We start from the raw sequence: 24,491 nt of genomic DNA on the forward strand, positions 1-24,491 counted from the left end.
GCATCAAAACTGTGCGTGTGATCCTGGCCTTAACGGGGTATTCACATGTTGGACATTTATGGCATATCTACAGGATTATGCCATAAATGTCCAATAGATAAAGGTCCTAGAGGTATTTCCAGTATAGGGCCCCTGACCCTCGTTAACCTTCTGCCGCTGTCGATGGTCCGTGGCCACTTACCTACGAAGTGGCCGGGTTTTCTGGTTTTGCTATGCTGTTTCCAGAACTCGGTGGCTACGGAAACACGCTCAGCTTATCCTGGGAAAGCTGGCCGCCCCGTAAGTCAGTGGCCAGAGCCCAGCGACAGCATGTTATATTTCCAGTAACAGGAATATGAGCAGTGCCAATAGGATTTGAGCTCTATAGAGGCCTTTCATTCTGGAAATCAGTGGTGAAAATGTGATCTCACATGTATCTATGACATCTCAGATCATCATTTTGACTGGATTCCTCCCTTGGTTGCTATGGGAAATGCTGACAAACTTCTTCCGCAATCAGATTTATCCAAAGCAGTATTGAAAGTGGTCTGATTGGTGCTATGGGCAACAGTTTTTATGCAGGATGGCCATAATGTATCAGTGTTTCTTATAATTGTTAGGTCAATAAAGCAGAGACTATCTTGCCTGTGATGACATCACACCTGAGGCCTCGTCTAAATCATCAGTGAACTTTATGGAATGTATTAGTATAATCCCATTTTAGTGTAAAACATCACACAAATACAACGGAACAAAACAAAACGGGTGTACAAATGGAAATAGGACGAAAAGAAAGCAGGAAAGAAAAAAAGACTAGAGATGAAGAGGGAAGAAAAAGAGGAGGAGGTCACACGGTTCTCGGACCTCGGCATAGTCGACTAGTCTGGTCAGGTGAAGCCTGAATTCGTCCATCCCGCCTAGGCAGCGGCCAACCTGGATGAGTCCATGGCTGAAGGTTACTTCATTTTGATGAGGTGTCACATTTCGTTGAGCCCCATCCACCATGGTGGGCGTCTCCTGGGTGGACACCAGTAGCAAGGTATGACAGTCATTAGGGATTTATTAATGTCTTTTTCTAACACAGATACAGTTGAAAATTGTGGTGCCGTCAGGTGGCTGAAAAGGTCTCCCTGTCCTCTGGGATCCTAGCGCAATTGCGTTAGTTGCGTGGTGGTAAAGACCACCAATGTAAGTGACTAATGTGTAAAAAATCATCTGTCCTCCGTTGTGACATTTACTTCAGTGTTCAAAACTGCTTCTACATGTAACAGCATGAAGTCCTGCCTAAATAAACGTTTAAAATGTCTTTATTAATTAGTATTTAAAATAGGGCACTCATGCCAATTTATACTGTGAATAGGCGTTTGGCAAAACAGAGACACAGTTCCCTGATCAGGTGTAAAAATAAGATGATGATTGGTACACCTTAGTGTCGATACAACACCCGACCGGAGTAGTGATACACACCACTCGTCCGTTTGCCGCAACGATACAAAGTAGCTCAGTCCAATATGAATGTTCCACAGGCACCGATGCTAGGTGCACCAATTGAAACATGAACAGAGAACTTAGCAAAAATAAATGTGGTCTGTTTGCCACATGTTAGCAATTTTGAGCAATCTCCCAACGCGTTTCTGAAACCCTCTGAACCAGAGGGGAACGTCCTCAGGGGTATTTGTAAATTGCGTATATTAGTTTGAGCAGCTACCATACAGCACATATTATGCTGCTGAATTCGTGTATTCTCAGGAGCGCAATGAGACACTAATGCCTCCTGAGTGTCTCATTGCGCTCCTGAGAATACACGAATTGTTGCGAATTGTAGAGAACCTTTCATTTTGGCGTTCCGTGCTGGGAGGTGAGCCGTCAATTTCAAATACTGTTTTAGAACGTTATGTTTTATATTCTATGGAACGTGTGGGCCTTATATCCTACATGTACTCTTTGTTAAATGCTCCACTGGAAGGGCAAAATCTGCCAGACATGCTGAGATGGGAGGAGGATATCCAGTGCCAACTACCTCTAGAACAGTGGAGACACTGTTGTGAATTCTTACATGGTTAACCTGTCAGAGATATCTATGAAGATTCTTCACAGAACCTATTTAGTGCCCGAACGGCTCCATTCTATTTACCCAGAGACCTCTTTGTTTTAGGAACTGTGATTCCATAGGCTCTATGTATCATATGTGGTGGAGCTATCCCATTGTAAGTACATTTTGGGACTCCATTTGTCAACTTATATCTGATGTATTGGGACTTTCTTTTCATAAGAGACCTTCAGTTTTTTTACTGGGAGACAGGCCCATTGGTCTGCGATATGCCCTCTTCAAACTAGCTCAATATATATTATTGACTGCCCGTATTCATATTGCTTCTAGATGGAAGACAGATAGACTTTCCATTACCGAAGTCAAGAATAGAGTAGATAAAATAGCCATATATGAGAAAATTGAAGCTGTCTGTACTTATAGGATAGAATACTATGATGGGGTGTGGAAGCCTTGGATACTCTCCTCCCATTCTTCTCATCAGTCGTATTATTTGTCACTTTAAGGACCTACTGGTTACGTCCATGTTGGAGCCGGATGGATGTCTGCTTATATTTATTCGGATTCAAACTTTGCTGTGCTTCTGTTTTTACTTGAGCTGGTACCCTTTGTATTATCGCTGTAACTGGTCGTATTTATCTCTTACATGTTCGACTAGAAATACTACCATTTGATGTCTATATTGTATATAATTTTTTTCGTCTTTCCCCTTGTTCTACCTTGATTTATGGGATTTTGTTATGTATATTCAATGGCTTCCCCTCTTCTGTAACTCTAGACCATTGCCCTCTGTGTTGGGTCATTGAATTTTGTTTTTGCTCTCCTACTTTTGTTACATGCTATCAAACAATAAAATCCTTTTGAAAAACTAACGTTTCTTTAAGTCGTTCCCTTAGGGCAGACAAATCATGTTGCATGAGAAGAGATTTATAGTGTTTATGGACACTTTCTAGAGAAGGTATTTGCACTAGTAGAGAGTCTATCCCCTTTTGTTTTTCATTTCTAGTCTTCGAACCTAAAGCTATTAGAACTCCCCTAATGTATGATTTCTTTGCTTCTTTAAGAGAACACGACGACTATGACAGACCGATGTGAGGGGATTTGAAACTGGGTAATATAGCTGATGAAACAAAAATATAATACAATCTCTAGTATAAGAGGTGGATAGGGGAGTAAAAAGTGAACTCTTTAGTATTAGGGTTGTGGGATCTTCACAGATCATGAATCCCCAATTCTTGGAGTTTGGCGTGTAGTTTACTTAGGACACGCTGCGAGATACTCGATTTCCTGGAGGAAGAATCGAGGTAAGGGTTCAGGACAATATTCAGGTCACCTCCCAAAACAATTTGACATTCTGCAAAGAGTTTGAGTTCATCCAAGACATTTGCCAGGGGACCTGATGGAAGTTTATGGTGTATATATATATATATATATATATATATATATATATATATATTGGCTAAGGTGTAAGTGGTAGATGCAGTAGAGCCTTTCAGAAAGAGGTCCCTGCCCTCAGCATCAGTGTCGTTATCGCAGCGTGAAAGGAACAAACTCCTTAATTATGGTAGTAACTCCCTTGGAGGCTGAGGTCGGATGGCAACTGTGGTACTACCTCGCAAAGCAGCATCTAGGTATCTATCTTTTATTAGGTTTGAAATGTGTCACCTGTAGAAAGGAGATTTGCAAGTGTAATCTCTGCAGAAGCAAATAGACATGATGCCATTTATTGGGTGCGTTTATACCCTTGACATTGAAGGTGGTAACTGTAACAGCCGAGAGCCGGGGGGGGGGGGGGGAGAGATGATATGCAGTGGGGGGGGGGGGGGGTTGCTAATCGGTTAGGGAGGAATTGAATAGAAAGGATGACTTGGCCATAGGGTTGAGAGTAAAAAAGGGGGTAGAATTAGTAAAATACAACAGGGAGATGGGGTCAATACAAGACGTGTATGCAAATAAAGAAGTGGAGTATATCACCGAGGTCGTGGTCAGCCTGTAGACCACTCCTGTAGCTAGACTCAACTACTCAACTACTCTCCTGCAATAGATCCTGTCCCAGGGATAAAGGACGGAACAGCTGCAGGCAGACGTAGAAGGGAGGCGGGGGGTAATCCTGATCAGAAGACCATGTGCATATTAAGAGCATGTGCACTGAAGGAAAACCACTAATATAATTCACATTGTGTCTGGTCTTATATGCGAAAACGCTATCAATGCTTTAAGGAATGCATAGTTCTTTAGACACATAACATTCAGTAAAAACAAATGATCAAAAATTAGAAGTGAAATTAGTAACTCTGTAGCAAAAGGCGGGAAATCGCATTAAAGTTGGAAGACTACAAAATGTATAGAGTTATGCTAGAGAAAGCAGTGTAAAGTGTACAATATCTGGGGTGAAGATATCTAAATTAAGAACAGCAAATATACTCATCACTGCAGCGGATATGAGGTAACTGTTACAATTACGGTTTAGTAGTCCCTGCAGAACTGAGAAAAAGCCCAAGAGGCCCGAATGTCCCGTAGCAAGAGCATTGAAAGCTGGTACCCATAACGGAACTTTAAGTTGGACCTTGGCTGGAGTTTTCTTGGCTTTTCGGCAATTTAAGCTTCACAACATGTTGACAGGGTGAAGGAGTGGAGGGAGATGGTGAGGTATCCCTCATCTGAGCTGGCATCCATGGAGGGACCACATTAGGTTGTATTCCAAGGATAGTCCAAGCCTTCTCGAGGTATGGATGTTAACACGTTGGCCTTTCTTCATTACTGCCAGGCCAATGCCAGGAGTATTGCAAGTCATGGATTCTGACTGAATCCAAGTGAGGATTCATGAGGCACCCTTTGGCGAGAATAGAAGGAGCAATGTCATGGTAAAAGGCAAGCTCCACATCACCATACATGTTACCTCGTTTCTCCCTCATGGCCTGCAGAATCTGCGATCTATAGACATAGGAGAGAAATCCACATACAGTGAAGGAAATAAGTATTTGATCCCTTGCTGATTTTGTAAGTTTTCCCACTGTCAAAGACATGAACAGTCTAGAATTTTTAGGCTAGTTTAATTTTACCAGTGAGAGATAGATTATATAAAAAAAAAAAAAGAAAATCACATAGTCAACATTATATACAGTGTGGGCCATTTATATGGATACACCTAAATAAAATGGGAATGGTTGGTGATATTAACTTCCTGTTTGTGGCACGTTAGTATATGGGAGGGGGGAAACTTTTCAAGCTGGGTGTTGACCATGGCGGCCATTTTGAAGTCGGACATTTTGTATCCAGCTTTAGTTTTTTCAATGGGAAGAGGGTCATGTGACACATCAAACTTATCGAGAATTTCACAAGAAAAACAATGGTGTGCTTGGTTTTAACGTTACTTTAATATATTTATTTATTTGCATTGTGCACAGAGAAATAAGTATTTGATCCCTTTGGCAAACAAGACTTAATACTTGGTGGCAAAACCCTTGTTGGCAAGCACAGCAGTCAGACGTTTTTTGTAGTTGATGATGAGGTTTGCACACATGTTAGATGGAATTTTGGCCCACTCCTCTTTGCAGATCATCTGTAAATCATTAAGATTTCGAGGCTGTCGCTTGGCAACTCGGATCTTCAGCTCCCTCCATAAGTTTTCGATGGGATTAAGGTCTGGAGACTGGCTAGGCCACTCCATGATCTTAATGTGCTTCTTTTTGAGCCACTCCTTTGTTGCCTTGGCTGTATGTTTCGGATCATTGTCGTGCTGGAAGACCCAGCCACGAGTCATTTTTAATGTCCTGGTGGAGGGAAGGAGGTTGTCACTCAGGATTTGACGGTACATGGCTCCATCCATTCTCCCATTGATGCGGTGAAGTAGTCCTATGCCCTTACAGAGAAACACCCCCAAAACATAATGTTTCCACCTCCATGCTTGACGGTGGGGACGGTGTTCTTTGGGTCATAGGCAGCATTTCTCTTCCTCCAAACACGGCGAGTTGAGATTAATGCCAAAGAGCTCAATTTTAGTCTCATCTGACCACAGCACCTTCTCCCAATCACTCTCAGAATCATCCAGATGTTCATTTGCAAACTTCAGACGGGCCTGTACATGTGCCTTCTTGAGCAGGGGGACCTTGCAGGCACTGCAGGATTTAAATCCGTTACGGCGTAATGTGTTACCAATGGTTTTCTTGGTGACTGTGGTCCCAGCTGCCTTGAGATCATTAACAAGTTCCCCCCATGTAGTTTTCGGCTGAGCTCTCACCTTCCTCAGGATCAAGGATACCCCACGAGGTGAGATTTTGCATGGAGCCCCAGATCGATGTCGTTTGACAGTCATTTTGTATGTCTTCCATTTTCTTACTATTGCACCAACAGTTGTCTCCTTCTCACCCAGCGTCTTACTTATGGTTTTGTAGCCCATTCCAGCCTTGTGCAGGTCTATGATCTTGTCCCTGACATCCTTAGAAAGCTCTTTGGTCTTGCCCATGTTGTAGAGGTTAGAGTCAGACTGATTCATTGAGTCTGTGGACAGGAGTCTTTTATACAGGTGACCATTTAAGACAGCTGTCTTTAATGCAGGCACCAAGTTGATTTGGAGCGTGTAACTGGTCTGGAGGAGGCTGAACTCTTAATGGTTGGTAGGGGATCAAATACTTATTTCTCTGTGCACAATGCAAATAAATATATATAATTTTGACTATGTGATTTTCTGTTGTTTTTTTTAATATAATCTATCTCTCACTGGTAAAATTAACCTAGCCTAAAAATTCTAGACTGTTCATGTCTTTGACAGTGGGCAAACTTACAAAATCAGCAAGGGATCAAATACTTATTTCCTTCACTGTATAACATTCAGTGGGGCTTTGTTGGGTCTGGGACGCAGGGTCTTATGGATCTGTTCGATCACAATGCAGGAGCCCTGTCCCGGCCCAGTAAGTCAGCAAAGATCTTACCCGCTACTTTCCCTAAGGCTTCATGTACCCTTTTATACGTATACTGAACCTCCGGCTCCTATTTTCCTGGTCCTGGGACTAGTACCTTGTTTAAATCTTCCGTATTTTGACTGATCTGTGCTGCAAGTGTACCAGAAAAAGGGATCACCTCTGAGCAAGAAAAGCCGTAACCGCATTGTTTTATTTTGTTTGGAGAAGAAGTAATGTTTGACAAGGACGTTCATGTTGTATGTACATTGTATCAGACTAGTTACAAAAAACAGTACATCAGGATGGCTAATGATACAATTGCTGTTGTGTTTAAACCTTGGTGTTCTGGTATTATGAATAGCAGCCTTGTCTTCGTTATGACTTAAAAAGAGAGCGGGGTCTGCTGAGTTGGAACAAGCTCCTTTCCGGCGGGACAGTGAGCATTCCGTTTGTTCAATGATTTGGGTAAGTCAGCTTGGCTTTTACCTGGTTTAGGTGTTCCTGGTTGTTCACTGCCTCTATCTCTGCCGGATTTCACCATGTGTGCACTTGTTAGGGAGATATATATATGGAAGTGGTTTTCAGCACATAAACGACGGAGCTGCAGGCTTAAATGGAATGTGACGCGAATTAAAGCTTTTTTTTTTAAGTAAGTTACTTATTTCTATTATATTTTTTACGTTTTTTGGCATATTTTTTTTCTTTTTCCACATCATGGAAAGTATTAAAAGTTAAATAATAATTTGACATGTTTTCCTAGGTTGGCCACCAGAGAGAGCACTTCCCAGAATTACAGCAAGGTGAATAAGGCAAAGCAACCTGACTCACAGCTGCTGTAAATGTGGGAGGAAATCTCACGCCCCCCTCCTACAAGCCAGGAAAAGGTGTCTTGAAATTGCTAAGCAGTGTCCGGCTGCCATTTTGGGAGTGATTGTACAAATGGCAGCTGGCATAAGCAATAGGACTCACCAAAAGGCTAAGGGTATGTTCACACGCTTACTAAACAAACGGAAAATAGCTCCTGATTTTCAGCCATTTTTTAAACAAACTCGCGTTTTTTACGTCCCAAGAAATGACATGCACTTCTTTTTGGCGGGCGTCTTTTTACATGCTGTTATTGAAAAACGGCCGCGTATAAAACGCCCGTTGGAACAAAAAGCCGTATTTCCCATTGAAACCAATGGGCAGATGTTTGTAGGCGTTCTGCTTCAGATTTTTCGGCCGTTTTTCGGGACGTTTACAGCCCGAAAAATGGCTGAAAACACTGCATGTGAACATACCCTTAGAATGATGAAAGTGAAGTGAATGACTTTTCAGTTGACCGGTTCACATGGCGTGTATTTGACAAGTTTTTTTTGCACATTTTACATGTCAAAAACCGCAACAAAAAACACTTGATTACGCTTTTTATTTACATAATTGGTAAAGTGCGCTGTTAGTACATACAACGTGCTTTTTTACACATGCGGTTTTAAAAAACGCGTTGTGTAAATAAAGAAATGTTGAGTCAATTATTTTCCACACACACTCAGCGTTGCTACACACACACACACTCAGCACTGCTACACAAAGACACACTCAGCTCTGCTACACACACACACACACACACACACACACAGCACTGCTTCACACAGACACACAGCACTGCTTCACACAGACACACAGCACTGCTACACAGACACACTCAGCTCTGCTACACAGACACACACTCAGCACTGCTACACGGACACACACACAGCACTGCTACACACAGACACACTCCGCTCTTCTACACACAGACACACACTCAGCTCTGCTACACAGAGACACACAGAGCACTACTACACACAGACAGCTCACATGTAGCCCAAAAATCTATTTTTGCTAAATATACATACAGTGCTACAGTAAAATTACACTGATACTTTCAGAGAATCAAGGAAACATTGCCATAAAAACATAAATATAAAACAGTAAATGAAACAAAATAGTTACCAGCTATAGTGTATGATGACTACTTAAAAACACACACATTTCATGCCAATATATCCTGTATAATAAATATGTGCACACAGCAATGTGCCGATAAACCAAACAAACATATTTAGACGGGGGGAGGGGGCGCCACGGGGGGGCGTCGTGAAGGGGGGGCCAAGGGGGGGTCACGAGAGTGAGGGTCTGTGAGAGGTAGAGGGGGACAGACAGAGACACACACCTTACCTGCAGTGCAGCCGGTCTTCATAATGGCGCCTGCTATCTCACTACAAACCAGCTTCTCTGCTGTGTGGCCCTGAACTGCGCCTGTGCAATACAGAGCCAGATGGCAGATTCAATGAACGGCTCACGTTCATTGTGTCCTACGCACTGCGCTGCCATATTCCATCTGTGTATGTGTCATTAAGAGACACATACACAGATGAAATAAAACATGGCAGCCCCCAGTAAAGTAAGGAAGTGTTAATAAAAAAAACTTTGTGTGTGAAAAATTAAATAAAGTCAATATAATATTTTATTAAATAAAAACACATAAATGAATAAAAAAATAATAATCATGACACTGTTCCTTTAAGCGTCCATCTCATACAGCGGTTAGGTCCCCCCCACAATAGTATGACGGCGCCGTTTCAGATGACCTCCATGTCCTCAGATGTTAATGAACAAAAGGTTATAGGGATTGATTATGATGTTTCCACTATTGCCTTCTAATGTTTTCCCAATTCTACATGTTCAATACTCTGCCATTTTGTCATCCTGGAATAACAAAGAAACCATGTCATCTCATATTGTAAGGCTGGGTTCACACGACCATGTTACGTCCGTAATGAACGGAACGTATTTCGGCTGCAAGTCCCGGACCGAACACAGTGCAGGGAGCCGGGCTCCTAGCATCATAGTTATGTACGACGCTAGGAGTCCCTACCTCTCCGTGGAACTACTGTCCCATACTGACAACATGATTACAGTACGGGACAATTGTCCTGCAGCGAGGTAGGGACTCCTAGCGTCGTACATAACTATGATGCTAGGAGCCCGGCTCCCTGCACTGAGTTTGGTCCGGGACTTGCAGCCGAAATACGTTCCGTCCATTACGGACGTAACATGGTCGTGTGAACCCAGCCTAATTGTCACCAAAGTCACACAAAGTTTGTCTTGATTCAGGGGGCTTCAGGGGTCTTCAGAATGGGGAATAGTTACTCTAATGGAACTGTAGTTTATAATCAGTCCCCTTAGTAAAATGATACAGTTACTAAATAAACTCCCCTTCATTGTTTACACAGGTACAGCGCAATGTAGGGATGACCCTTCATTCAGCTGACTGGCAAGGTCCGGTGATTGGGCCCCCACCAATCAAACATTGATTTCCAATACTAAGGATAGACCATTGAAACCTCCTTTCAGTACATTTAATGCATCCCATGGTACTAGGAGTAACACATATATTAGAATACATTATTAGCTACAATATAATATGTTTTGGGTGAGAACTTACAAGTTTGGCTTCTTTGATGATAATGAGGCTGATTCGTGGCAGTGGCTTCTGAAAAATAAATTGGATAAACATTTCTCAGCCGTTATCCTTAATATTTGCCATATAGCAGATTTAGGCCTAATTCACAAGGGCGTTTTCGGTCCGTGATATACGGTCCGTATGTCGGCCGCATTTCCCAGACCGAACACACTGCAGGGAGCCGGGCTTCTAGCACATAGTTATCTATGACGCTAGGTGTCACTGCCTCTCCTTGTAACTACTGTCCCGTACTGAAAACATGATTACAGCGAGGCAGGGACTCCTAGCGTCATAGAGAACTATGATGCTAGGAGCCCGGCTCCCTGCAGTGTGTTCAGTCCGGGAAATGCGGCCAACACACAGACCGTATATCATGGACCGAACATGCTTGTGTGAATTAGGCCTAAGACTTAGGCTCTGTTCACATCTGTGTCCAATTTACATTTATAATAGAAACCAGGACACAGTGCAGCATGTGACATTTGACCGACATCACCAGCGCCTGATGGATTCCAGTGACTTTTAATGGGGTCCATTGTTTTGACAGGAAAAAATATTTCTGCATGTAATGCTATTTATCCTGCTGAATATTACAGAATCTGCAACGGATGCTGTCGGAGAGGGCTGCCCCGCTCTTTCTAATGGCTAAGATGCTGCGGTCGCTATTGACAGCGGCATCTAAGTGATTAAACGGCCAGGACCAGAGCAATCTCTGTTCCTGACTGCGCGAGGTGTCAACTGCAATACACAACTAACACCCGCTGCGTATGGAGCGGGCTCAGCCTGGGAGCTCTTTCCATACTTCAGCCCATGCACCATGACGTACAGGGTCGTCATAGTGCGGTAAGGGGATAAAGAGCATTGCCAGTTTAAATTAAAAGGAAAAATCACCAAAAAACGTAGGTCACCCTTTTCTGCCATGCTTTCTTCAAATTTCAGCTGAGTTGTTTCTCAGTTATATCTTCTTATGGGAAAGCTAATGAGTCAATATTCATTTATTAGAGCTCTCATACTGGTTGTTATCAACCCGTGCTTGACTCCTCGAGGGCAAATTAATGGAGTTTATTAATACAGCTCCAAATCGCTGCACAACTAGGAAGATTTGCAGTTCAAGAAGTCAGAATAGCAGGGTGACCACCCGGTGGACGCAGTCTTGACAGCTATATTGGTTGCTACCCAATGCCCACTATAATGTTAAACAGGCAACATAAGTAGGACAACTCAAGGACTTGTTTTTATGGGGGGTTTGCGGAGCAAATTCTCTTTCATACATACAATACAAAAGATACTTACAGAGGCAAAAACATCTCTTGTTGGTCTTTCTAGTGGTGGCAGGAAGGACCTTTTCCTTGGTCTTTTGACACATGGAAATGCTATCTATAAGATTAACATATAATAAATCACTTTATTACAGGATAGCCCAGATATATGATGCCATTGTTATGATATTCATCATTATTGGTTCTCATGATGCAGCAGAGAAGAGTAAACATCATTCTTGTGGAATATAATTTCTCCTAATACAAGGAAATTAGTCATGGCCCCATCTCTTAGATCATTAAGGGCCCTATTACACAGCCCGAGGTGGGCCGTGAAAAGAGCACTGATCAACGAGAGAGCTTGTTGATCGGCGCTCGTTTGCTCCTTTTACAAGGAGCAATGATTGGTTAAATATGGGGATGAGCGATCGTTACTTCGATCGCTCGTCCTCATAAATTTCCAACATGTCGGCAGCACATCTCCCTGTTTATACAAGAATATGTGCTGCACAGGGCAATGATCGGGAACGAGCGTTCAAATGAAAACTTGTTTGCTCAATCATTGGCCCAAGCAAAAGAACATTAACTTTGATTTGCCGTGGGCCTGGGATATGTACTGTCTTTATCATACGCACCTTTGAGATGTTCTCAAAGTCTTTTTCTTCCACTTGTGTTTCCATCGACACTTTAATTTTTGGATCGGTCATTGTGCTTCGTGAGGCCATTGAGATTTCAGGAAACTCCTCCTTACTCACTTGAGTCCCAACGTTCTTGTATTTTGGGACCAATGGCTGAGCCTTTGATGATCCAGACTTCTACAAAGAGGAGGGAAATAGTAATCGTATATATCATATATATATATATGCAGGGACTCCTAGCATCGTACATAACTATGATGCTAGGAGCCCGGCTCCCTGCACTGTGTTCGGTCCGGGACTTGCGGCCGAAATACGTCCGTCAATTACGGACGTAATTAGTGTGTGTGCACATACCCTTAGAGGTAAACGTGATGTTGATAAACTGCCTCTACCATTACCACCTATACTGTCCCTTACAGGGCACCAAACCCCCATAAAAGGTGACCATTAAGAAAATAGTTATGGTTCAGTTTTAGTGCCACTCTTCTACTCCCTACACAGTAATACCTCCCTATGTGCTCCCACACAGTAGTAATGTCCCATGTTTGCCACTAAAGAATAGTAGTTCCCTTTCGTGCACCCATATATTAGTTGTGTCCCTATATATTAGTAAGGCATCCTTTGTGTCCCTATATATTTTTTATAGGTCTCCTTTGTGCCCCCATATATTAGTTAGGCCCAGGGGTGCTGCTAGGGTCTTAAAAGATCAGGGCACAAACCCTGAGACAAATATTCACCCCCCGAAAAATAAATAAACTTTTAAATACATATTGGAGATAGCACATCTATAAGACTAAGGCTCCTATAGCTACACCGCTGGATAGCATTGGATGCATTGTCTCAGCAGACAGTATCATACATGATAGGCTTAGATACATGGCCCAGCAGAGAGAATCACACATGATAGGCTTAGATACATGGCCCAAGCAGATAGTATCACACATGATAGGCTTAGATACATGGCCACAGTAGACAGTATCACACATGATAGGCTTAGATACATGTCCCCAGCAGACAGTATCACACATGATAGGCTTAGATACATGGCCCAGCAGACAGTATCACACATGATAGACTTATATACAGCAGTAAGTATCCTTGTACTAACTTATGTCTATCCCCCAAAAAAATGTGTGTATGTATATGTGTGTATGTATTTGTATTTATATATATATATACACACACACACACACACACACCACCATTCAAAAGTTTGGGGTCACCCAGACAATTTTGTGTTTTCCATGAAAACTCACACTTATATTTATCAAATGAGTTGCAAAATTACTAGAAAATGCGGGTACTATTTAATGAAGCTGCCAGTTGAGGACCTGTGAGGCGTCTATTTCTCAAACTAGAGACTCTAATGTACTTGTCTTGTTGCTCAGTTGTGCAGCGGGGCCTCCCACTTCTCTTTCTACTCTGGTTAGAGCCTGTGTGTGCTGTCCTCTGAAGGGAGTAGTACACACCGTTGTAGGAAATCTTCAGTTTCTTGGCAATTTCTCGCATGGAATAGCCTTCATTTCTAAGAGCAAGAATAGACTGTCGAGTTTCACATGAAAGCTCACTTTTTCTAGGCATTTTGAGAGTTTAATCGAACCCACAAATGTAATGCTCCAGATTCTCAACTAGCTCAAAGGAAGGTCAGTTTTATAGCTCTTCTAAACAGCAAAACTGTTTACAGCGGTGCTAACATAATTGCACAAGGGTTTTCAAGTGTTTTCTAATCATCCATTAGCCTTCTAACACAGTTAGCAAACACAATGTACCATTAGAACACTGGAGTGATGGTTGCTGGAAATGGGCCTCTATACACCTATGCAGATATTGCATTAAAAAACAGACGTTTGCAGCTAGAATAGTCATTTAGCACATTAACAAAGTATAGAGTGTATTTCTGATTAATATAATGTTATCTTCATTGAAAAAAACTGTGCTTTTCTTGCAAAATTAAGGAAATTTCTAAGTGACCCTAAACTTTTGAACGGTAGTGTACATGAAGACTAATTTTCAAACCGTGTTGTTTACTGATGAGTGCCGTGCGACCCTGGATGGTCCAGATGGATGGAGTAGTGGATGGTTGGTGAATGGCTACCATGTCCCAACAAGGCTGCGACGTTAGCAAGGAGGTGGCGGAGTCATGTTTTGGCTGGAATCATGGGGAGAGAGAGCTGGTAGGCCCCTTTAGGGTCCCTGACGGTGTGAAAATGACCTCTGCAAAGTACGTAGAGTTTATGACTGACCACTTTCTTCTGTGGTACAAAAAGAAGAACCGTGCCTTCCATAGCAAAATTATCTTCATGCATGACAATGCCCCATCTCATGCTGCAAAGAATACCTCTGTGTCATTGGCTGCTATGGGCATAAAAGGAGGGAAACTCATGGTGTGGCCCCCATGTTCCCCTGACCTCAACCTTATTGAGAACCTTTGGAGCATCCTCAAGCAAAATATCTATGAGGGTGGGAGACCGTTCACATCAAAACAGAAGCTCTGGGAGGCTATTCTGACATCCTGCAAAGACATTCAAGCAGAAACTGTCCAAATACTCACAAATTCAATGGATGCAAGAATTGTGAAGGTGATATCAAAGAAGGCTTCCTATGTTAACATGTAACTTGGCCTGTTAAGTTTTTTTGGATTGACAGAGCTTTTGATTTCTGTAAATATGACCTCCTGATGCTGCAAATTGAACAAATTACCATTTTAGTTCTCTTTACAACCTTTAAAATGTTTTGATCCCTGTTGTGCATAATAATTTGAAACAGTGCATTTTGAGTTTTTTACTTCTAAAAAAAAATCTGTTATCATTAGGAGATTTGTTCAATAAAATTCACATTATACTCCAACTGTTGATGGCTTGAAGACTATTCTGACTGTCATTTGCATCGACTATTTAGGAAAATCAGCGAAAAATAACATTTGCATAATAATTTGGAATGCAGTGTAGAGAGAAGCAGAAAGAAAAATAACAGAGAGACTGACACATGGAATACCATAATGGTACATGGGAAAGTTTAGTTTTGTCCGGAGTTTCCTTTTAAATAAAAAAAACAAAAAAACAAACGCACAGAGACAGTGAGAAGAATATAAGAGCGGCTCCTCACAGAGTGACGCACATGATGATGCGACGCTGCTCTAGGTTCAAATACTTTATAACTTCTGCTCCTCAATAATCTATTATTCACCTGTTATATACCTGGACAGTGTTACCTGAATGCCAGTGGTCACGTGATGTGGGTCACATGTGTGAAGGATTTGCCTGACACAGCTTCTGTGTCGACGCCCATGGCTAATCAGTCTGCATCTGTTCCTAGGTCTGCTAGAGTGACTCGATCTGCTACCACTCAGGCTGGTAGGCTGAGGAGTGGGAGAGATTAACGCAGCCTGGCCAGATGGTTCTAGCTCCCGCCCTTGGTACACTTATACCTTCATTTGCTGCTTGTCCTTTGCCTGTGATTCTCCGGTTTCCTGGCTCTGCTGTTCCTGCTGTTACTATTGACCTCTGCTTCATATTGACCCTGGCTTGACTGACTATTCTCCTGCTCTGCATTTGTTACCTCGTACACTCCTGGTTTGACTCGGCTCTTCCACTACTCTGTTGCTCACGGTGTTGCCGTGGGCAACTGCCCCACATTCCTTTGCTTTTGTGTTCCCTTGTCTTGTTTGTCTGTCGTGCACATATTGAGCGTAGGGACCGTTGCCCAGTTGTACGCCGTCGCCTAGGACGGGCTGTGCAAGTAGGCAGGGACTGAGTGGCGGGTAGATTAGGGCTCACCTGTCTGTCTCCCTATCCTGACATTACATAATCACAGGCCCATATACCTTTTCTACCCTGGTCCTTGACACACTATGGACCCCCTTGAGGCCCTGGCTCAGCAAATGCAGGGTCTCTCCCTACAGGTCCAAGACCTGGCTCAGAGGTGCAACCTGCGTGATGCTACCCAGGTAGTGCCCTCCACCCCACCTCTTGAACCCCACCTCAAGTTGCCTGGCCGGTTCTCAGGGGACCGGAAGACTTTTTTCTCCTTTCGGGAAAGTTGTAGGCTCTATTTCCGTTTAAGGCCCCACTCCTCAGGTTCTGAGAGCCAGCGAGTGGGTATAATTATGTCCCGGCTCTAGGACAGCCCCAAGGAATGGGCCTTCTCCTTGGCCCCTGACGCCCCTGAACTCTCTTCTGTTGACATTTTTTTTTTTCGGCTCTCGGACTCATCTATGACGACTGACAAGACTTCCTTTGCCGAGAGTCAGCTGGTGACCTTACGTCAGGGTAAGAGACCCGTTGAGGAGTCCTGTTCTGACTTTAGGAAGTGGTGTGTAGCTTCTCGGTGGAATGACCCTGCCTTGAGGTGCCAGTTTAGATTGGGTCTGTCTAACGCTCTGAAAGACCTGTTAGTTAGTTATCCCTCTTCTGACTCTCTAGATCAGGTTATGGCTTTAGCGGTACGTCTTGACCGACGTCTCAGGGAACGACGACTTGAACGTTTTTGTGCATTCTCCTCTGGCTCCCCTATAATGGCCCCCGAGGCTCCATTGCTTCGTTCTTCCACGGAAAACTCGGATGAACCAATGCAACTCGGGGCCTCCGTGTCTCCCCAACAACGTAGAGAGTTCCGCAGGAAGAATGGTCTCTGCTTCTACTGTGGGGATGGCAAGCGTCAAGTGAACGACTGTCCTAGACGTAAGAATAAGCAGCCAGAAAACTTCTGCGCCTAAGTGACCATCGGGGAGGTCGCTTGGGCGCACAGGTATTTTCCGTATACATGAAACCTAATAAGATCTTGCTTCCCTTTCAGGTCTCTTTTTACGGTAGGTCTGCCTTCGTGGATTCAGGGTCTTCTGCTAATATTATGTCTGTGGAATTTGCTATGTCTCTAGCTATGCCATTGATTGATTTGCCTAAACCTGTCCCGGTAGTGGGTATCGACTCCACCCCACTTGCTAATTGTTATTTTACGCAGCATACCCCTGTTTTTGAACTCGTTGTGGGCTCCATTCATTCGGAGCAGTGTTCGGTCTTGGTGATGCAGGGATTATCGTCCGATTTGGTTTTAGGCCTTCCTTGGTTGCAGATGCATAATCCCACGTTTAACTGGAATACCGGGGATCTTACTAAATGGGGTAATGAATGCATGACGTCCTGTTTTTCTATTCATTTGGTTTCTCTCGCTGAGGAGGTGAACACTCTACCTGAGTTTATTTAGGATTTCGCTGATGTTTTTTCTAAAAAAGCTTCCGAAGAGTTACCTCCTCATAGAGAGTACGATTGCACTATCGATTTGGTACCAGGAGCTAAGCTCCCTAAAGGTAGGATATTTAATCTCTCTTGTCCCGAACGTGAAGCCATGAGAGAATATATCCAGGAAAGCCTGGCCAAGGGTTACATTCATCCCTCTACTTCTCCGGTAGGTGCTGGCTTCTTCTTGGGTGGTGGTCTTAGGCCGTGCATCGATTACCGAAACTTGAATAAGGTCACTGTAAGGAACCAATATCCCCTTCCTCTGATTCCTGATCTCTTCATTCAGGTTATGGGGCCCAGTGGTTCTCTAAGTTTGATCTTCGGGGGGCTTACAACCTTATATGAATCAGAGAAGGGGATGAGTGGAAGACTGCGTTTAACACGCTGGAAGATCATTTTGAATACCTCGTCATGCCCTTTGGGTTGTGTAATGCTCCCGCGGTCTTCCAGAATTTCATAAATGAGATTTTAAGAGACTACCTGGGGGTATTTCTTGAAGTGTACCTTGATGATATACTTGTGTTTTCCAAGGACTGGTCCTCCCACATTGAGCATGTCAGGAAGGTGCTCCAGGCCCTTCGGGAAAACAAACTCTTTGCTAAAACATTTTTGGGTCAAATCCTCACTCCTAACGAATTCCGCATGGACCCTGTCAAGGTTCAGGCTGTGGCTGAATGGGTCTGACCTGCTTCCCTGAAGGCTTTAAAGTGCTTCCTGGGGTTTGCTAATTATTATAGGAGATTTATTGCTAACTTCTCGGTCATCGCTAAGCCTCTTACGGACCTTACTCGCAAAGGTGCCGATCTCCTCCACTTGCCTCCGGAGGCGGTCCAGGCTTTTGAGGTCCTAAAGAGGTGCTTTATCTCTGTCCCAGTGCTGATTCAGCCTAACCAGATGGAGCCATTCATCGTGGAGGTTAATGCCTCCGAGGTGGGAGTGGGTGCTGTCTTGTCCCAGGGTACTAGGTCTCTCACCCATCTCCGTCCCTGTGCCTACTTCTCCAGGAAGTTCTCCCCCACTGAGAGTAACTACGACGTTGGCAACCGCAAACTCTTAGCCATTAAATGGGCATTTGAAGAGTGTCGCCACTTCCTGGAGGGGGCTAGGCACCAGGTAACGGTCCTTACCGACCACAAGAATCAGTTTTTTCTAGAATCTGCCCGGAGGTTAAATCCAAGACAAGCTTGATGGGCGTTGTTTTTTACTAGATTCAACTTTGTGGTCACCTATAAGGCTGGGTCTAATAATATTAAAGCTGATGCGCTGTCGCGTAGCTTCATGGCCAGACCTCCTCCGGAGGAGGATCCTGCTTGTGTTTTGCTTCCAGGTATAATCATATCCTCTATTGATTCTGACTTAGTCTCTTAAATTAGTCACCTCATTTCTAGAACATATTGGTGGCCTGGGTTGCTTATAGACGTTAGGGCCTACGTCGCCACTTGTGAAATTTGTGCTAGGTCCAAGACTCCCAGGTCCCGACCAGCGTGCTTACTATGTTCTTTGCCCATTCCCCAGAGACCTTGGACCCATATCTCCATGGATATTATCACCGATCTGCCTCCATCCCAAGGCAAGACGGTGGTGTGGGTTGTAGTAGACCGCTTCAGTAAGATGTGCCACTTTGTGCCTCTCAAGAAACTACCCAATGCCAAGACGTTAGCTACCTTGTTTGTCAAACACATCCTGCGTCTCCATGGGGTTCCTGTCAATATTGTTTCTGACAGAGGGGTACAGCTTGTTTCATTGTTTTGGAGGGCTTTCTGTAAGAAGTTGGAGATTGATCTGTCCTTCTCCTCTGCCTTCCATCCTGAAACTAATGGCAAAACCGAGAGGACTAATCAGTCTCTAGAACAATATTTAAGGTGTTTTATCTCTGACTGCCAAGATGATTGGGTCTCCTTCATTCCCCTCGCCAAATTTTCCCTCAATAACCGGGTCAGTAACTCGTCAGGGGTCTCCCCCTTTTTCTGTCATTTTGGATTTAATCCACAGTTCTCCTCCGTTTCACCTGGTGGTTCCAACAATCCCGAGGTAGATGTCGTTCATCGGGAACTGTGCACAGTCTGGGCCCATGTTCAGAAGAACCTTGAGGCGTCCCAGAGCATACAAAAGACTAAGGCAGATAAAATACATTCTGCTAACCCCTTGTTTGTGGTCAGGGATCGGGTGTGGCTGTCTTCAAAAAATGTGCGCTTTAAAGTTCCGTCCAAAAAATTTGCTCCCCGGTATATAGGGCCGTACAAGGTCATTGAGGTCATTAACCTCCTTCCGGCTGGAGTTACCCACCGTCTTTTCAAATACACAACGTGTTCCATGCCTCCCTCCTGAAACGCTGCTCCCCGTCCTTGGCTACCTCGAGTAAACCTCCGGTCCCTGTTCTTACCCATGAAGGGGTAGAATTCGAGGTGGCCAAGATTGTGGACAGCAGGATGGTCCAAGGCTCCCTCCAATACCTGGTCCATTGGAGAGGATACGAGCCTGAGGAGAGGACATTGGTACCCGCCCGGGATGTTCACGCCGGGTTATTGCTCAGGAAGTTCCATCTTCGGTTCCCCAACTAGCCAGGTCCACCTAGGAAGGGTCCAGTGGCCCCTCATAAAAGGGGGGTACTGTGAAGGATTTGCCTGACACAGCTTCTGTGTCGACGCCCGTGGTTAATCAGCCTGCATCTGTTCCTAGGTCTGCTAGAGTGACTCGATCTGCTACCACTCAGGCTGGTAGGCTGAGGAGTGGGAGAGCCTATCGCAGCCTGGCCAGATGGTTCTAGCTCCCGCACTTTGTCCATTTATACCTTCATTTGCTGCTTGTCCTTTGCCTGTGACTCTCCGGTTTCCTGGCTCTGCTGTTCCTGCTGTTACTATTGACCTCTGCTTCATATTGACCCTGGCTTGACTGACTATTCTCCTGCTCTGCATTTGTTACCATGTACACTCCTGGTTTGACTTGGCTCGGCCACTACTTTGTTGCTCTCGGGGTTGCCGTGGCAACTGCCCCACATTCCTTTGCTTTTGTGTTCCCTTGTCTTGTTTGTCTGTCATGCACATATTGATCGTAGGGACCATCACCCAGTTGTAAGCCATCGCCTAGGACGGGCTGTGCAAGTAGGCAGGGACTGAGTGGCGGGTAGATTAGGGCTCACCTGTCTGTCTCCCTATCCTGACATTACATAATCACAGGCCCATATACCTTTTCTACCCTGGTCCTTGACACACTATGGACCCCCTTGAGGCCCTGGCTCGGCAAATGCAGGGTCTCTCCCTACAGGTCCAAGACCTGGCTCAGAGGTGCAACCTGCGTGTTCGGTCTTGGTGATGCAGGGATTATCGTCCGATTTGGTTTTAGGCCTTCCTTGGTTGCAGATGCATAATCCCACGTTTAACTGGAATACCGGGGATCTTACTAAATGGGGTAATGAATGCATGACGTCCTGTTTTTCTATTCATTTGGTTTCTCTCGCTGAGGAGGTGAACACTCTACCTGAGTTTATTTAGGATTTCGCTGATGTTTTTTCTAAAAAAGCTTCCGAAGAGTTACCTCCTCATAGAGAGTACGATTGCGCTATCGATTTGGTACCAGGAGCTAAGCTCCCTAAAGGTAGGATATTTAATCTCTCTTGTCCCAAACGTGAAGCCATGAGAGAATATATCCAGGAAAGCCTGGCCAAGGGTTACATTCGTCCCTCTACTTCTCCGGTAGGTGCTGGCTTCTTCTTTGTAGGGATGATGTGTTGCCGTGGGCAACTGCCCCACATTCCTTTGCTTTTGTGTTCCCTTGTCTTGTTTGTCTGTCGTGCACATATTGAGCGTAGGGACCGTTGCCCAGTTGTACGCCGTCGCCTAGGACGGGCTGTGCAAGTAGGCAGGGACTGAGTGGCGGGTAGATTAGGGCTCACCTGTCTGTCTCCCTATCCTGACATTACAACATGACTGTCCATTCAGTTATCCTATGGGTGCTTTTTTTATGGACAATTTTAAGACAGAGACAACTCCACTGATATAAGAAATGTATGTGAGCAGAATTTTAAATACAGGTATATAAGAAATCTGTATGATTTTCTATTCTAGAAATATATTAATAGAAAAAATATAAAGAGAACAACCCCTTTAACCCTCGCGAGAAGGTGTGGACTTTGCTGCAGGAGTATTTCCAGGTTGCAGTCCCCAGAATAGTCACGGATTGGCAGCGGTGGAGCACATGGCGCGAGGCGTGGTCAGGAACAAGTCCAAAGGCTGTCACCGGTAGCGCAGTCAGGAACAGAAGCGGCAAAATAGTGACAGAAATGCACAGGGAACTTAAAGCCGCCAGAAAGGCAGAAACGTAATAACGACGCAATGCATGGCAGGATGATGCCCTTTTAAATAGGCTGCCAGGCCTGATGTCATCTTCTGGTGCTGGTTGCTATGGCTGTATTGTGATCAGAAGAGCCACGGCCCTAACCAGCAGGAAGCCAGGAGGCATGACAGAGGGAGAGGAAGTGTCCAGTTGCCTAGCAACCGGACACAGCTGTTAGCAGGAGCCCCGGCCGCTCACTGGGACGCGATGCTAGCATCGGGCAATGTGAGTAACATGTGATGCCACAGTGCCCACAGTGATGTCACAGCATAGAAATAATTAGCCAAAGTGAAGATCTTATTCCTAATGGACACTTTAAGAAAAACATACCGACCACCCGGGTCAACAAGAACATCTATGGTTTTATGAGAAAGCGATTTGTGTATACAGATACTAGCACCCTGGGACTTGGATTCCGGGTTGGCACTGTCGAACCAAACTGGATAATAGGGATTAGTAAACTGTGGTATATGGCCCACCTGAAAATGAGTCTCTTGTAAGAATAAGATATGTACCCGCTCAATGTGCATGTTATACAGTACCTTTTTTCGTTACCTTTTAGCGTTTTTCAGGGACATTAAGCCCTCTAATATTAAAGGTACAGACTTTCAACTGTGCCATCTCCACTGCACTCAGAATAATCAAGCCAATAATTTGCACTACAGCAGAGAAGAAAAAGACAAGACAAACAAGGAAGGGAAACTATGACAACAAAGACAAACAAACGGGCGAAACAATCACCGACTCCCTGATCTAATCAAGGAGAAACAATGCAATATACACTGGATACAACCAGTGAGTCCCTAAGAGGAGAAGTGTCAGGACAAGGTCTAGCCAGCGCCCCGCATCCGCCAACCCTGCAATAATATGAAACATAGCTGAATAAAGAAATAAAGAATAAAAAAAGAAAAGGAAACCCAGATATTTGGGATTATATCCAAAGATAAATGACAAATGGCATATGACATGGTCAGGAACGTAGAGATACCCCGACAAAGAACCACCCTAAATACATTCATTGTCAGCATAAATGTACATACAGGCAAATAAAATAAAAAAATAAACATTCACGTTGAAGTAAATCTTATAGCCCATCGGTAGCAATCGGCCACCAGCAAGTGGCCAACCTGTTATCCAGAAGTATCCACCTAGAACAAAGGAGAAGAAACAGGCGACATTCTCTACATATGAACATAGCAGACAACAGCCTTATATGGTTGATGCAAAAAAAATAAAGTCCAACAGCAAACCGCAGAGGAGACATCAGGGAGGAATGACACCGGCTCAGCATGACGACCACTATGACGCCCCATAGGAGATGCAGGAGAACGACCACGCCTGCGTGATCGCGGACGTGGAGGTGGAGGAGGAACATAAGGCCAGTCAGGAAGAGAAACTTGAGGCAAATGGAGAGCAGCACAAAAATCAGGAACATCCCCCGGATCTCGAACAATCAGCAACACTCCATCCTTGCGAACTTGTAACTGAAAGGGGTGACCCCACGAGTAAGAAATCTCATTCTCTCTCAGCAAGTCCAAAGTCATCCTGGACAAGTCAGACAATAGATGAATCTTGACACCATTCAATAACACTTCGCCTTTATCACGGGCCTTCCTCATAATCTGTTCTTTGAGAGAGAAGAAATGAACACGGCACAGAACATCTTTAGTTCTGTCAGGATACGGATTACGAGGACCAAGAGTTCTGTCAGCTCTATCCAGCTCCAGAGGATCACCAGCAGGGCGCTCCAGCAAGGAGTTAAACAGCGACTGTAAAGCGGGTATGAGTTGCCCAGGAGAAACATTCTCCGGAATGCCCCGGAGCCGAATATTATTAAGGCGATTCCGATTTTCATGATCCTCAGCCAAATATGAATCTGATGGGAGTGTTGATCCAAATGATCTGCATGTGAAACCTGCTGTAGGGAAACAGTTGAGATATCTCCTTCCATACGCTGCACTTGATCAGACAAGTGAGAGAGATTAGTAGTGAGAGATTGAATCACTGATTTATAAGTGGTCTCCAAGCGGTTAACATAACGCTCCATGTCCTGTTTAGTGGGCAATGCAGATAACTGTTGTCTCAAGCCCTGTAAATCATCCCCTAGGACAGCTGCTACAACTAGATGTTGCGATAAATGAATGTCCTGATCCCTGGAAGAGATGGGAGGCAGCAATGCAGGCCCCAGCACACCAGAAGAGGAAGAAGGGGAGACCAGGACGCCATGACAGGCATCACGTATTGAGCGGTTTAGAGCAGGAGGCGTCATGACAGCCCCAGAAGAACACATCTCTTCCCCCGCCAGCAGGGGAGGAAACTGCCCCAGAGGACCAGAAGCAGAGGAGAGGGTACCTGATGCAGCAGCGGCGGCCGCAGAAGAAATTCCGTCTGCAAGCGGAGTCCCGGCGCCATCTCGTCTCCCTTCCAGCAGCGCCATCTTGGAAGGCGCTCCAGCAACAGTGTCCATGAGGAAACGCTGAATGGAGCCGGCTGAAGACATCTGCCTTGTACAATCAGGAGTCCCCGAGGTGGCCTTGGATTTCCTGACCATCAGGTAAGTGAAATTCAGCTGTTTAACCCCTTAAAGAGGCTCTGTCACCAGATTTTG

General features: G+C 44.5%; 1 protein-coding gene across 1 annotated transcript in view; it reads right to left on the reverse strand.

Annotated features, from left to right (window-relative positions):
• Window positions 1-9,393: 9,393 nt before the first annotated feature.
• Window positions 9,394-24,491, reverse strand: part of LOC142750934 (uncharacterized) — a 282,134-nt gene continuing 267,036 nt past the window's right edge. Inside the window, exons 11-12 of the mRNA XM_075859912.1 lie at window positions 10,400-10,447; window positions 9,394-9,660 (exon numbers count right to left, since the gene is read on the reverse strand). Of these exons, the coding sequence (XP_075716027.1) occupies window positions 9,637-9,660; window positions 10,400-10,447 (72 nt within the window). The 3' untranslated portion in view covers window positions 9,394-9,636. The remainder of the gene's footprint in view (window positions 9,661-10,399; window positions 10,448-24,491) is intronic.

This window comes from Rhinoderma darwinii, chromosome 3 (genome assembly GCF_050947455.1).
Source record: "Rhinoderma darwinii isolate aRhiDar2 chromosome 3, aRhiDar2.hap1, whole genome shotgun sequence".
Lineage (NCBI taxonomy): Eukaryota > Metazoa > Chordata > Amphibia > Anura > Rhinodermatidae > Rhinoderma > Rhinoderma darwinii.